This window comes from Bombina bombina, chromosome 7 (genome assembly GCF_027579735.1).
Source record: "Bombina bombina isolate aBomBom1 chromosome 7, aBomBom1.pri, whole genome shotgun sequence".
NCBI lineage: Eukaryota > Metazoa > Chordata > Amphibia > Anura > Bombinatoridae > Bombina > Bombina bombina.
In genome coordinates, this window is record NC_069505.1 from 139930015 (window position 1) to 139944363 (window position 14349).

General features: G+C 36.5%; 1 protein-coding gene across 1 annotated transcript in view; it reads left to right on the forward strand.

The window, feature by feature from the left end:
- LOC128636275 (neuron navigator 2-like) overlaps positions 1-14349 on the forward strand; it is a 474377-nt gene that overhangs the window by 114780 nt on the left and 345248 nt on the right. The window contains 1 exon segment of the mRNA XM_053689311.1: positions 608-725. Within this exon segment, the coding sequence (XP_053545286.1) occupies positions 608-725 (118 nt within the window).

Genomic DNA, 14349 nt, shown 5'->3' on the forward strand with positions numbered 1-14349 from the left:
TATCTATGTATCTATTTATCTATGTATCTATCTATAGCAAAAGTGGGACATTTGTGCTGCTAGTTTTTTGTTTAGTTCTAAAGCAGGCCTGTTTTGTCTGCATGCTCGGACCATAGGTAGTTCACATCACCAGTCAATCTGTTGATTGGTGAGTTTGAAAACAAACACATTGCGTTAGCACTTTTGTTAAGAAAGAGAAATTACTAATCTGTTTAAAGCATCCGTCTCTAAAGAGACTGCATAATGGCACAGAGGCATAAAAGCCTGAAAGCAGAAATTCAGTTGATCAGCTGGCTGGTGTAGAGCAGTTGGTTCTTTGGCTAAAACTCTATTCACTGCACTGACTGTATCTGGGCTTTTTCCCTGGCACATTCTAAGCTCTGATGTCAGAGCTCTCAACAGAAGAAAGAAATCGCTATTGGGGACTGAATGCTTTATATGTAACAAGTCTTGAATGTTAATGGATCACACACTTGTCCTGGATAGCAAGTGAAAAGCAGGACTCATCAAAGCTCTCAGAAATCTGTGGTGGTTCTTGGAGTGATCTAAATAATGAACAGGAAACGTGGCTACTATTGTACTGACTTGTTGCATTTATTTATTGCAGATCTACACAGACTGGGCAAACCACTACCTTGCAAAATCTGGCCATAAACGACTCATAAAGGATCTTCAACAAGATGTTACAGATGGGGTTTTGCTGGCTGAAATTATCCAGGTTGTGGGTAAGTTTATAATTTATTATTTTTTACGTATTTCCCATTCCTGAGGGTGAAGACTTTGCGAGCTTGAATATACTTTATGTATAATGTGTGTATATAAATATGTGTGTGTATATATATATATATATATGTGTGTGTGTGTGCCATTTTTGTGTGCAGTTCATGTCTCATTAGTACATTACACCTCCCTAGGGTTTATAAATATTAGACTCTGACATCTAGTGTTGTGAGGTGTCCAGTATTTAACTTATGTGATGAGGTCCAGTATGAGAATGATTTTGACATATAGACATATAACTTATGTGATGAGGTCCAGTATGAGAATGATTTTGACATATAGACATATAACTTATGTGATGAGGTCCAGTATGAGAATGATTTTGACATATAGACATATAACTTATGTGATGAGGTCCAGTATGAGAATGATTTTGACATATAGACATATAACTTATGTGATGAGGTCCAGTATGAGAATGATTTTGACATATAGACATATAACTTATGTGATGAGGTCCAGTATGAGAATGATTTTGACATATAGACATATAACTTATGTGATGAGGTCCAGTATGAGAATGATTTTGACATATAGACATATAACTTATGTGATGAGGTCCAGTATGAGAATGATTTTGACATATAGACATATAACTTATGTGATGAGGTCCAGTATGAGAATGATTTTGACATATAGACATATAACTTATGTGATGAGGTCCAGTATGAGAATGATTTTGACTTAAAGACATATAACTTATGAGCTAATGGTCCTTAAAGGGACATAAAACCCCAAATCTTTCTTTCATGATTTAAGCAGAACATACAATTTTAAACAACTTTCCAGTTTACTTCCATTATCAAATGTGTTTCATTTTCTTGGTATCCTTTGTTGAAGGAGCAGCAACGCACTACTGGTTTGTAACTGAACACATGGGTGAGCCAATGACAATCGATATATATATATATAAACAGTCACCAATCATCAGCTAGAACCTAGGTTATTTGGAAAGTTGTTTACAATTCTATTCTCTGTCTATATTATGAATGTCTACTTATGACTGATTATGAGGGCTGATGTGGGCATATAACTTGCAGTGATCATTACCCCATGTCGCCAAATCAAAGAACGGTTGCCTAGTATTTTTCTTGTAGACAGCTGCCAACCCTATTAAAGGGACAGAAACGTCAACATTGAAATGTGCAATTGAAGCAATACATCTTCAGCACTGGTACACAGCCCCCACAGCATATGTGTGAATGCCGCAGAAAAATAGTAATAACTTTTTCTAGCAGCATTTTAGCTCATGGACGTATGTCGCAAGTTGATTACATTTATGCACATTTCAATTTTGACCTTTCTATCCCTTTAACATCTGCATAAACAACTTTTAAAAATATTGCTTGTTTGATATAATTTCTTCTTCTTAATATTATTATTTTAACTAATTTATAAAGTGATGTATATTTAATCTAATCCATTAGTCCTTAGTTACTAAAAATTGCAGAAAGCAAATAAGAAATTTGTCTTGTTTTAATATTTAGTGGACTAGTAACTTCTGTGTTTCTTAACTAGTAACTTTTTCTTTCCAATGGCACGGAGAGTCCACAAATCCATTCTAATTACTAGTGGGAATTCATCTCTTGGCCACCAGGAGGAGGCAAAGAACACCCCATCACTCCTACTTCCCATAAGCCCCCAGTCATTATTTGCCTTATACATGTCTGCCTATCTATCTCCCTCCATTTAAAAGTGTTGTACATATTAATATTTGACACAGCTGCTGACATCTTTCCCTCTATCCTCATGCACTTTGTGTAATGCTGGTGTTGTGTCTGTGCGTGTGGTAGCCTTAATATTTAAAGTAACAAAACAAGTCTAATTGCTGCTCTTACTGAATGTGAAGTGGCTAGCAAACATTATCCTAGATACACCAACATGTGATTTGCATCTACTTGGGAGGTTCCTGTTGTATTGTCCCAAAGTAAATAGACTATAAAACTTTATTATATAGCAATATAAGGGGTAAAAGGTTTCCTTATGGGCCAAGGACCACTCCCTAAACATTGTTTTAATCACATTAACCATAGGGCTGTCATATATTTGTTCAGTACATAGCACTACAGTGTGTTGTCCTCTCTGGCAGACAAAGAGTTATTAAACATCTTGGAGTTTTAAAGGGACACTGAACCCAAATTTTTTCTTTTGTGATTCAGATAGAGCATTCAATTTTAAGCAACATTCTAATTTACTCCTATTATTACATTTTCTTTATTCTCTTGGTATCTTTATTTGAAAAGCAAGAATGTAAGTTTAGATGCCGGACCATTTTTAGTGAATAACCTGGGTTGTTCTTGCTGATTGGTGGTTAAATTCACCTACCAATAAACAAGTGCTTTCCAGGGTCTGAACCAAAAATTGACTGGCTCCTTAGCTTAGATGCCTTCTTTTTCAAATAAAGATAGCAAGAGAATGAATAAAAATTTATAACATGAATAAATTAGAAAGTTGCATGCTCTATCTGAATCACAAAAGAAAAAAATGGGTTCATTGTCCCTTTAAGTTTTGATATTTCTAAGCTTTTTAGCCTATTTTTTTTGTTGAAATCACTTTTATTAGCATATGTCAGATAGTACAACTTTACACGTTGCATATGAAAACATTTTTACTAATAATTCAATGACTTAAGCCTATGTTTTTGTCTGTATGGTTGTTTTCTTTTTAAATTTGTTTTCCTTGTAGTTTCTAGAATATTTTTACATTTAAAAGATTAAATAATAATAAAAAAAAATGTACTGGGTTCTCTAATATTTCATAAATAAATAGTTTCTTTCATGTAATTGGCAAGAGTCCATGAGCTAGTGACGTATGGGATATACAATCCTACCAGGAGGGGCAAAGTTTCCCAAACCTTAAAATGCCTATAAATACACCCCTCACCACACCCACAGTTCAGTTTTTACAAACTTTGCCTCCCTATGGAGGTGGTGAAGTAAGTTTGTGCTTGATTTTCTTCTGTGATATGCGCTTCTCAGCATTTTGAAGCCCGATTCGTCTCAGAGTACAGTGTTTGTCAGAGGGATGTGAAGGGAGTATCACCTATTGATTCTATGGTTTTCCTCACGGGAAATCTTTTCATAGGTTCTCTGTTATCGGTCGTAGAGATTAATCTCCTACCTCCCTTTTCAGATCGACGATATACTCTCATATTCCATTACCTCTACTGATACATTTTCAGTACTGGTTTGGCTATCTGCTATATGTGGATGGGTGTCTTTCGGTAAGTATGTTTTCATTACTTAAGACACTCTCAGCTATGGTTTGGCACTTTATGTATTAATATAAAGTTTTAAATATATGTATTGTACTTATATTTGCCATGAGTCAGGTTTATGTATATTTCCTTTTGCAGACTATCAGTTTCAAAATTGGGAAACATATTTAGGAAGTTCTTACCTGGGGTATAGTCTTTTTTTTAAATTGACCGTTTTTTTCATTAAATTTTGCGGGTAAAATTAGGCTCGCGAGGTCGCAAAATGCTGATGTTTATTGTGTCATTTTTGGCACGAGAATTTATTTGGCGCAAAGGTACGTTCGGTGACGCAAATTCGTAATTTCCGACATCTTAGTTGACGCCAGGTTTCCTTGCACAAGGTTGCTTCTGCCATGATGTGAGTTGTGTCATTTCCGGATGTTGTTAGCGCCAAAAAAAATTATTTTGCGCTGTGCGTCATACTTGCCGCCAAATAATTTAATTATTTAAACCCCACTTCCTATATGCCTCTTGCCTTTTTTATGCTCAGAGGGCTATGCTGTTTGCATTTTTTCCGATTCCTGAAACTGCCATATAAGGAAATTGATAATTTTGCTTTATATGTTGTTTATTTCTCTTACATTTGCAAGATGTCTCAATCTGATCCTGTCTCAGAAACCACTGTAGGAACCCTGCTGCCTGATAACAGTTCTACCAAAACTAAGTGTATCTGTTGTAAATTAGCGGAGATTATATCTCCAGCTGTAGTATGTAACAGTTGTCATGTTAAGATTTTACATGCAGAGAATGTATCCATCAGTACTAGTACAATGCCTGTTGTTCCTTCAACATTTAATGTACATGATATCCCTGTGAATATAAAAGATTTTATTGCTGATGCGATTCAGAAGGCTTTGTCTGCAATGCTGCCTTCTAATTAACGTAAAAGGTCTTTTAAAACTTCTCATAAAGTTGATGAATTTTCAAATGACCGACAACATACTGAATTATCCTCCTCTGATGAGGATCTATCTGATTCAGAAGATCCTACCTCAGATATTGACTCTGACAAATCTACTTATCTCTTTAAGATGGAGTATATACGTTCCTTGTTACTTTGGATATTGAGGAATCTAGTCCTCTTGATACTAAAACTAGTAAACATTTAAATTCTGTTTATAAACCTCCTTTGGTTACTCCAGAGGTTTTTTCAGTTCCTGATGCTATTTCTGATATGATTTCAAAGGAATGGGATAGGCCTGGTACTTCTTTTATTCCTTCTTCAAGGTTTAAAATGTTGTATCCTTTGCCAGCAGCTAGATTGGAGTTTTGGGAAAAAATCCCCAAAGTTGGTGGGGCTATTTCTACTCTTGCCAAACGTACTACTATTCCTATGGAAGATAGTACTTCTTTTAAGGATCCTTCAGATAAGAAACTTGAATCTTATCTAAGGAAAGCTTATTTTTTTCTGGCCTGCTATATCTATAGCTGATGTTGCAGCTGCATCAACTTTTTAGTTGGAAAGCTTACCGCAACAGGAAACAGATCCTGATTTGTCTAGCATTGTTCGCTTGCTTCAACATGCTAATCATTTTATCTGTGATGCTATTTTTGATCATCAAAATTGATGTTAAATCTCTGTCTTTAGCTATTTTAGCTAGAAGAGCTTTGTGGCTCAAATATTGGAATGCTGACATGGTATCTAAGTCTAGATTACTTTCTCTTTCTTTCCAAGGTAACAATTTATTTGGTTCTCAGTTGGATTCAATTATTTCAACTGTCACTGGGGGGAAGGGAGTTTTTGTTCTTTTCGACAGAATAAGGAACAGAAAGCCAATCCTTCCCCCAAAGAATCTGGTTCCAATTGGAAATCTTCTTCAAGTTGGAATAAATCCAAGCCTTTTAGGAACCAAAGCCAGCCCCCAAGTCTGCATGATGGTGCGGCCCTCATTCCAGCGCAGCTGGTGGGGGCAGATTAAAATTTTTCCAAGACATTTGGGCAGATTCTGTCCAAAATCAGTGGATTCAGAGTATTGTCTCTCAAGGGTATTGAATAGAATTCAGAGTAAGACCACCTGTGAGAAGATTTTTTTCTCTCTCACACGTTCTAGAAAATCCAGTGAAGGCTCAGGCTTTTCTGAAGTGTGTTTCAGATCTAGAGCTTTCAGGGGTAATCATACCAGTTCCGTTTCAGGAACAGGGTCTGGGGTTTTATTCAGATCTATTCATTATCCCAAAGAAAGAAAATTCATTCAGGCCAGTTCTGAATCTGAAAATTTTGAATCGTTTTGTAAGAGTGCCAACTTTCAAAATGGTGACTATAAGGACTATTCTGCCTTTTGTTCAGCAAGGTCATTATATGTCCACGATAGACTTGCAAGATGCATATCTTTATATTCCGATTCATCCAGTCCACTATCGGTTTCTCGCTCTTACATTTGGCCTAGCGACAGCTCCAAGAATTTTTTCGAAGTTTCTCGGTGCCCTACTCTATGTAATCAGAGAACAGGGTATTGCAGTGTTTCCTTATTTGGACGATATCTTGGTACTAGCTCAGTCTTTACATTCTGCCGAATCTCACACGAATCAACTAGTGTTTTTTCTTCAAAGACATGGTTGGAGGATCAATTTACCGAAAAGTTCCTTGATTCCTCAGATAAGGATCAACTTTTTTAGGTTTCCATATAGATTCAGTGTCTATGACTCTGTCTCTAACAGACAAGAGACAAATAAAATTGGTTTCAGCTTGTCGAAACCTTCAGTCTCAATCATTCCCTTCAGTGGCCATGTGCATGGAAGTTTTAGGTCTCATGACTGCAGCATTGGACACGATCCCCTTTGCTCGTTTTAATATGAGACCTCTTCAGCTTTGTATGCTGAATCAATGGTGCAGGGATTATACAAGGATATCACAATTAATATCCTTAAATCCCAATGTTTGACTCTCTCTGACTTGGTGGTTAGATCACCATCGTATAGTTCAAGGGGCTTCTTTTGTTTGTCCAACCTGGACTGTAATCACAACAGATGCAAGTCTTTCAGGTTGGGGAGCTGTCTGGGGATCTCTGACAGCACAAGGGGTTTGGAAATCTCAAGATGCAAGGTTACCAATCAATATTTTAGAAGTCCATGCTATTTTCAGGGCTCTTCAGGTTTGGCCTCTGTTGAAGAGAGAACCATTCATCTGTTTTCAGACAGACAATATCCCAACTGTGGCATATGTCAATCATCAGGGTGGGACTCACAGTCCCCTGGCTACGAAAGAAGTATATTGGATACTTTCTTGTGCGGAATCCAGCTCTTGTCTAATTTCTGTGGTATGTATCCCAGGTGTAGACAATTGGGAAGCGGATTATCTCAGCCGCCAGACTTTACATCCGGGGGAGTGGTCTTTCTATCCAGATGTTTTTTTCTGATTGTTCAGATGTGGGGTCTTCCAGAAATAGATCTGATGGCTTCCAATCTAAACAAGAAACTTCCCAGGTACTTGTCCAGGTCCAGGGATCCTCAGGCGGAGTCGAATGCGTTAGCCGTTCCTTGGTTTTACCAACCTGCTTATATCTTCCCACCTCTAGTTCTTCTTCCAAGAGTGATCTCCAAGATTATCATGGAACAACCATTTGTGTTTCTGGTAGCACCAGCATGGCCTCACAGGTTCTGGTTTGCGGATCTTGTCCGGATGTCCAGTTGCCAACCTTGGCCACTTCCTTTAAGATCAGACCTTCTGTCTCAAGGACCATTTTTCCATTAGGATCTCAAATCGTTAAATTTGAAGGTATGGAAATTGAACACTTATTGCTTAGTCATAGAGGTTTCTCTGACTCAGTGATTGATACTATGTTACAGGCTCGTAAATCTGTTTCTAGGAAGATTTATTATCGAGTTTGGAAGACATATTTCATGGTGTTCTTCTCATAAATTCTCTTGGCATTCTTTTAGAATTCCTAGAATTTTAAGGTTTCTTCAGGATGGTTTGGATAAAGGTTTGTCTGCAAGTTCCTTGAAAGGACAAATCTCTGCTCTTTCTGTTTGATTTCACAGAAAGATTGCTAAGCTTCCTAATATTCACTGTTTTGTACAGGCTTTGGTCCGTACCAATCTCTCCTCCTTGGAGTCTTAATTTGGTTTTGAAGGCTTTACAGGCTCCTCCTTTTGAGCCTATGCATTCTTTGGATATTAAACGACTTTCTTGGAAAGTATTGTTCCTTTTGGCTATCTCTTCTGCTAGAAGAGTTTCCGAATTATCTGCTCTTTCTTGTGAGTCTCCTTTTCTGATTTTTCATCAGAATATAGCAATTTTGCAGACTTCATTTTAATTTTTACCTAAAGTTGTGAATTCTAACAACATTAATAGGGAAATTGTTGTTCCCTCTTTGTGTCCTAATCCTAAGAATTCTTTGGAGAGATTCTTACATTCTCTGGATATTGTAAGAGCTTTGAAATGTTATGTTGAAGCTACTAAAGATTTCAAGAAGTCTTCTAGTCTATTTGTTATCTTTTCTGGTTCTAGGAAAGGCCATTTCCTTGGCATCTTGGTTAAAGCTTTTGATTCATCAGGCTTATTTGGAGTCGGGTCAGGCTCCGCCTCAGAGAATCACAGCTCATTCTACTAGATCAGTCTCAACTTCGTGGGCTTTTAAGATTGAAGCTTCAGTTGATCAGATTTGCAAAGCAGCAACTTGGTCTTCTTTGCATACATTTACTAAATCCCTCCCTCTCAAGTGACTCTTCTGTGGAGTTCCACATCTTGGGTATTACTATCCCATACGTCACTAGTTCATGGACTCTTGCCAATTACATGAAAGAAAACATAATTTATGTAAGAACGTACCTGATAAATTCATTTCTTTCATATTGGCAAGAGTCCATTAGACCCACCCTTTTTATGGTGGTTATGTTTTTTTTTGTATAAAGCACAAATATATTTCCAGTTCCTTTTTTGATGCTTTTTACTCCTTTTTCTATCACCCCACTACTTGGCTATTCGTTAAACTGAATTGTGGGTGTGGTGAGGGGTGTATTTATAGGCATTTTGAGGTTTGGGAAACTTTGCCCCTCCTGGTAGGATTGTATATCCCATATGTCACTAGCTCATGGACTCCAGCCAATATGAAAGAAATGAATTTATCAGTTAAGTTCTTACATAAATTATGTTTTTGCATCTGTTCTGAGATTTGTATTCATTTTTCAAACTCCTTTTATTAGAATGTGATATTTGCTGTTGTTGTGAAAGGACTTATAACCTCACTCTTCAACAGCTATAAACTTGTTTAGAGAACCAAAGCCCAAATATTTTAATATTTTACGTCATCTAATAATATTTTGGATTATTTTACAATAATTTTATTTAATATGCTAGCTACTCCTTATGATTAACAAACATTATGATCAGTATTTATCAAAGCAATTCTCCTGAAATTGTGACAACAAAATCTGCATGCAACGTAATCCTCTGATTTATTAATGCTAACTGCGCAAGTCTGACAACGAATTTCTCTTGCTTCACCAAGGTGCACAGGTACGCTTTAAAAAGGGTTAAATTTGATAGTCATAGTCATATTTCCTAGATTCCGCCTTATAAGTACGCCCAGTTACCTATTTATCATTTTTTGGGGCTTTTTGAGAACGCAAAGTTCTCCTGCAAATACAAACTGTATAGTTTTCCATAAGTACTGAGAACAGCATTAGAAATCATTAGTCTTTGAGCTTGTCGTGTTCACATCTATTTGTGATGGAGTACTTTCTGATTATAGCAAGTCTTATCTGTAGCAAAATAGAACGAAAAATTGCCCCACACATTATTTTGTTACCTTTTTTTTTTTATATAAACACTCAAGAAAGTGCAATTAAAGGGACATGAAACCCAAATTTTTTCTTTCATGTTTCAGATAGAGAATACAATTTTAAACAACTTTCTAATTTACTTCTATTATCTAATTTGTTTCATTCTCTTGGTATCAGTTGTTGAAGGAGCAGCAATGCACTAATACTAATTCTAACTGAACACATGGGTGAGCCAATCACAATATATATATATATATATATATATATATATATATACACGCAGCCACAAATCAACAGCTAGAACCTAGGTTCTCTGCTGCTCCTGAGCTTGCCTAGATAAACTTTTCAGCAAAGGATAACAAGAGAAGGAAGCAAATTAAATAATAGAATTAAATTGGAAAGGTGTTTAAAATTGTATTCTCTATCTGAATCATGAAAGAAAAATTTTTGGTTTCATGTCCCTTTAAACCTCAAAAACTGCAACCCAAAAACAGCTTTTACTGATTAAATTTTAAAAACTTTAAAGGGACATTAAACACTTTGAGATGGTAAAAAATAAATAAATGATAAATTCTGTTTTTTTAAAAAAAAAAAAAACTCTACAGTATGCTTTCATTATTTATTTTGTCCTCTTTTCCTGTAATGCTATTCTGAAATTGTGATTTTTTTCAGTTCCTGTTAGAAATTGAAGTGCAGAACACTGTTATATTCCACACAGCCATTGGCTGCACACTCTAGTGACCTATTTATAATTGTCCCTGATTGGTCACAGCAGAAATGGTAACCTAAGTTACAAGATGGCAGCTCCCATTGTTTTATAGACACTAAAACTTTACACTTATTTTGTCAAAGTTTAAACAACTAATGAAACTTTACAAAATACATCTACATGTTATTCTCAGACTAAACTTTTCTTTGAATGCATCATTCTGTCTAGCATTTATTTACTGTTTAATGTTCCTTTAAGCTTTGAATGGAGACATTCATCATTACTTTGCCCCTGCTTGCCTTCAAAAGGCTCCAAAGGCGAGCTGAGGAGAATGCATAGGAGAATATAAAGGAGAATTCAACCAGCTCTTAGTAAATCCCTTCTCTATATATGTTTTTCTTAATTTATACTGATTTTTTTAAATGTAATTTAATTTTTGACTTTTCATTCTGCATACGTCTCAGTGTAGATTTCTTTTTTTGTTGAAATCTTTTTATTTATTTTCACAAAATGTAAAAAATTGTACAAGTTTCATCAACAACAATAAAACTTAAATACATAAACAATACAGTCTACAAATGTATTTTCTTCAGTAGTGCTTAATTAATACAATACACAAGGATTTATTTCTTGTTTTATTTCTTCTTTAGATTTCGTGAGATAAACTCTAGCCCACCACCTCAGTGGTCTAAACCATTGCAAACTCAAGCCTATATTCCTTAATATCATAACTATGGGTGTTAACTAATTGGTTAAGGTTCTAGTTCTATTAACCGTTTCTATATACATTATATAGGGTTCCCATTGTTGGATAAATTGGTTTCTAGTGTTTAGTATAGTTGCTGAGGCACTGGCCATACTATAATGATATTCAATTCTCTTCTTGACATAATCAAATGTGGGGGGATCTACCCTCCAAAATCTCGCTATTGAGATCCGTACTACAGTACATATCATTGCTATCAATTTGTGGTGTCTTTTGATATTGCCTCCTGTGGGAAAGTGTAATAGAGCTTGCTCTGGGGATAAGTCGATCTCAGTCTCAAGAATAGTACTTAGAAATGCGAGGTTAAATCCCATAACTTTTTAACTTTCTCACACTGCCACCACATATGTAAATATGTCCCATCTTCCTTGCATCCCCTATAGCACCTATGGAAGCCCTCTGCCTGTGTCTTGTTCCATCTGGTGGGGTACATGTACCATTTAAATGCCACCTTGATATAATTCTCTTTTAATATTGCATTTGGAGAAAATGATAAGCCTCTGTCGAGATTTGTCAACCAGGTCTCTAGTGTCCAAGTCTGATTCAATTCTTGTTCCCACTTAGTCATAAAAGAACTTTTCTTATTGCCAGTCCCCTCACTAAATGTCGGATATAGTAAAGCAATCAGCCCCCCCTTATAGTTTTTTGCTAGGCATATTGTTTCTAATGCAGTATTGTTAGGGGGTATGTTGGGTCCCATTATTTCTCTTATCCTAGATGTAAATTGTAGATAGTGATACCATTCGTTTTGTTCAGGGGTTCCCAATTCTCTGTATTGGGAGAAGGTCAATATTTTATTGTTAATAAATGCGTCCGCTATACGGTAGAGATTTTTGTTTTCCCACTTCTTCTGAGTATGTGTGCTAATGAGTGAGGTGATGGGAACCAATGGGGTCAATCTTGATCTAATATTGACTAAGGGAAAGGCTTTGGTCAATTTATCCCAGATATAGGTCGTATGACTAATCGAGACATATTCTTTGATATGTCCTGGTCTATTCTGTTTTGTTGCCCAGAGAATGGTGTCTAATCTTCCTACCTCTAATATATATTTTTCTAATTGCACCCATTGAGGTGATTGGCTCATCATATACCACTGTGTGGTCTGTGCCATTCTTGCTGCGTAGTAATTTGAAACCAGGTTTGGTAAACCAATCCCTCCATTTCTCTTATGTCTCATTAGATTCTGTTTATTTATTCTTGCTCGGTGTCCTTGCCAAATAAATTTTAGAATTTCTTTTTGTAAAATATGTAGTTCAGCAATTGGGATGGATATTGGGAGAGTTCTAAATAAGTACAATAGTTTGGGGAGTACTGTCATTTTGATTGATACGATCCTTCCATAAAATGATAACTTAAATTTAGCCCACCTAAGTAGGAGTTCCTTAATCTGCGAGAATATGGGGATATCATTTTCCTTATACAATTTATTCACATCACTGGTGAGGTTGACTCCTAGATATTTAAGGGATGATTTGACCCAAGTAAATCCAAAATTTATTTCTATCAGTTTTTTTGTTGTGTGTGGGAGATGAGTGCTAAGGGCCTCACATTTGCTTTCATTAATCTTATATCCTGATAGCAGACTGAATTTATTTATTATAGAATAAATTACTGGGAGAGACAGAAGAGGCTTCGTGACTGCAAGGATGACATCATCCGCAAAGAGAGATATTTTATACTCTCTAGCTCCTACCTTAAGTCCTGCCACATCTGGATTATCTCTAATTAGTACTGCCAACGGTTCAATACACATTGCAAACAACAGGGGAGACAAAGGGCACCCCTGCCTGGTTCCATTTCGAATTTGGATTTGTGATGACTGATACCCTGAGAGCCTAACATACACGTCAGGTGTGGAATAAATTATTTTTAAAGCATCAGTAAAAGGTCCTCTAATCCCCATTCTATTAATGACTGCGAACATGTATTCCCAGTTGACCCTGTCAAATGCCTTCTCTGCGTCCAAAGCTAGAAACAGAGAAGGCACTTTCTTTACCATCGCATAATTGATTAGGTCAATCACTTTTCGTGTATTGTCTGGGGCTTCTCTCTGGGAGATGAAGCCCACCTGGTCTGTATCTATCAGGTTTCTAATGGGCCCAGCTAAATGGGTTGCTAGTATCTTGGTGAGCAGTTTCAGGTCTTGATTAATCAAGGAGATTGGGCGGTAATTCTGGCAGTATTGGGTATTCTTTCCTGCTTTCGGAATGACTGTCACCCTCGCAGTCAGCAAATCCGGGGGAATCTCAACTCCCTGCAAAATATTATTGTATAATTTCACCAAAAGGGGTGCTATTGACATTTGTAAATCTTTATAGAAAGAGCCCGGAAAGCCATCTGGGCCTGGAGCTTTATTCCTTTTCAAATCTCGAATGGCCAATAAGACTTCCTGTGTCGTGATGGGGGCATTTAAGGAACTCAACTCTTCTTCTGAGACTGTGTTCAATCTGCTATGCCCTAAAAAAGTGTCTAATTCCCTTCTTTTATTAGTTCCCTCTGTATTTTTGGGTAAATTATACAGCTGAGTGTAAAATTTTGCAAATTCATTGGCTATTTGGAGAGGATCGTTAGTTACTCGGCCATTAGCCCCTTGAATCTGTGGAATAGTGGAGGCCCTAGTAATTTCTTTTAGCTTATTTGCCAGCATCTTATCTGGCTTATTGCCATAAATATAGTACCTGGTGTCCACTAATTTAATTGAGTGGATCGCCTCTTTGTCTAATAGTTGATTTAACTCTTCATTTTTGCTATTTAGCAGTTTCACTAGTTTATGTTGCTTTTTCTTAGTTAGTTGTTCTCTTATTATCTCAATTTCCTTCCTCAGTGTTTCTATAGTGGCATTGTGTGCTTTTCTAATTCTGCTTGCCTCCTCTATCAGTATTCCTCGTAGGGAAGCTTTAAGTGCACTCCAAACAAAGTTTGGAATGGATGTGGTCCATTTGTTTATAGTTGTAAACTCGCTAATGTGTTTCTGTATTTTTTGAACTAGAATGTCATTTTGGAGCATGCTCGGGTGTAGAGACCATGACCTAGTTCTTTGCATATTAACCATCCCCTCAAACTCCACCACCACCATATCATGATCTGACCAGGCACTATTAAGTATGGAGG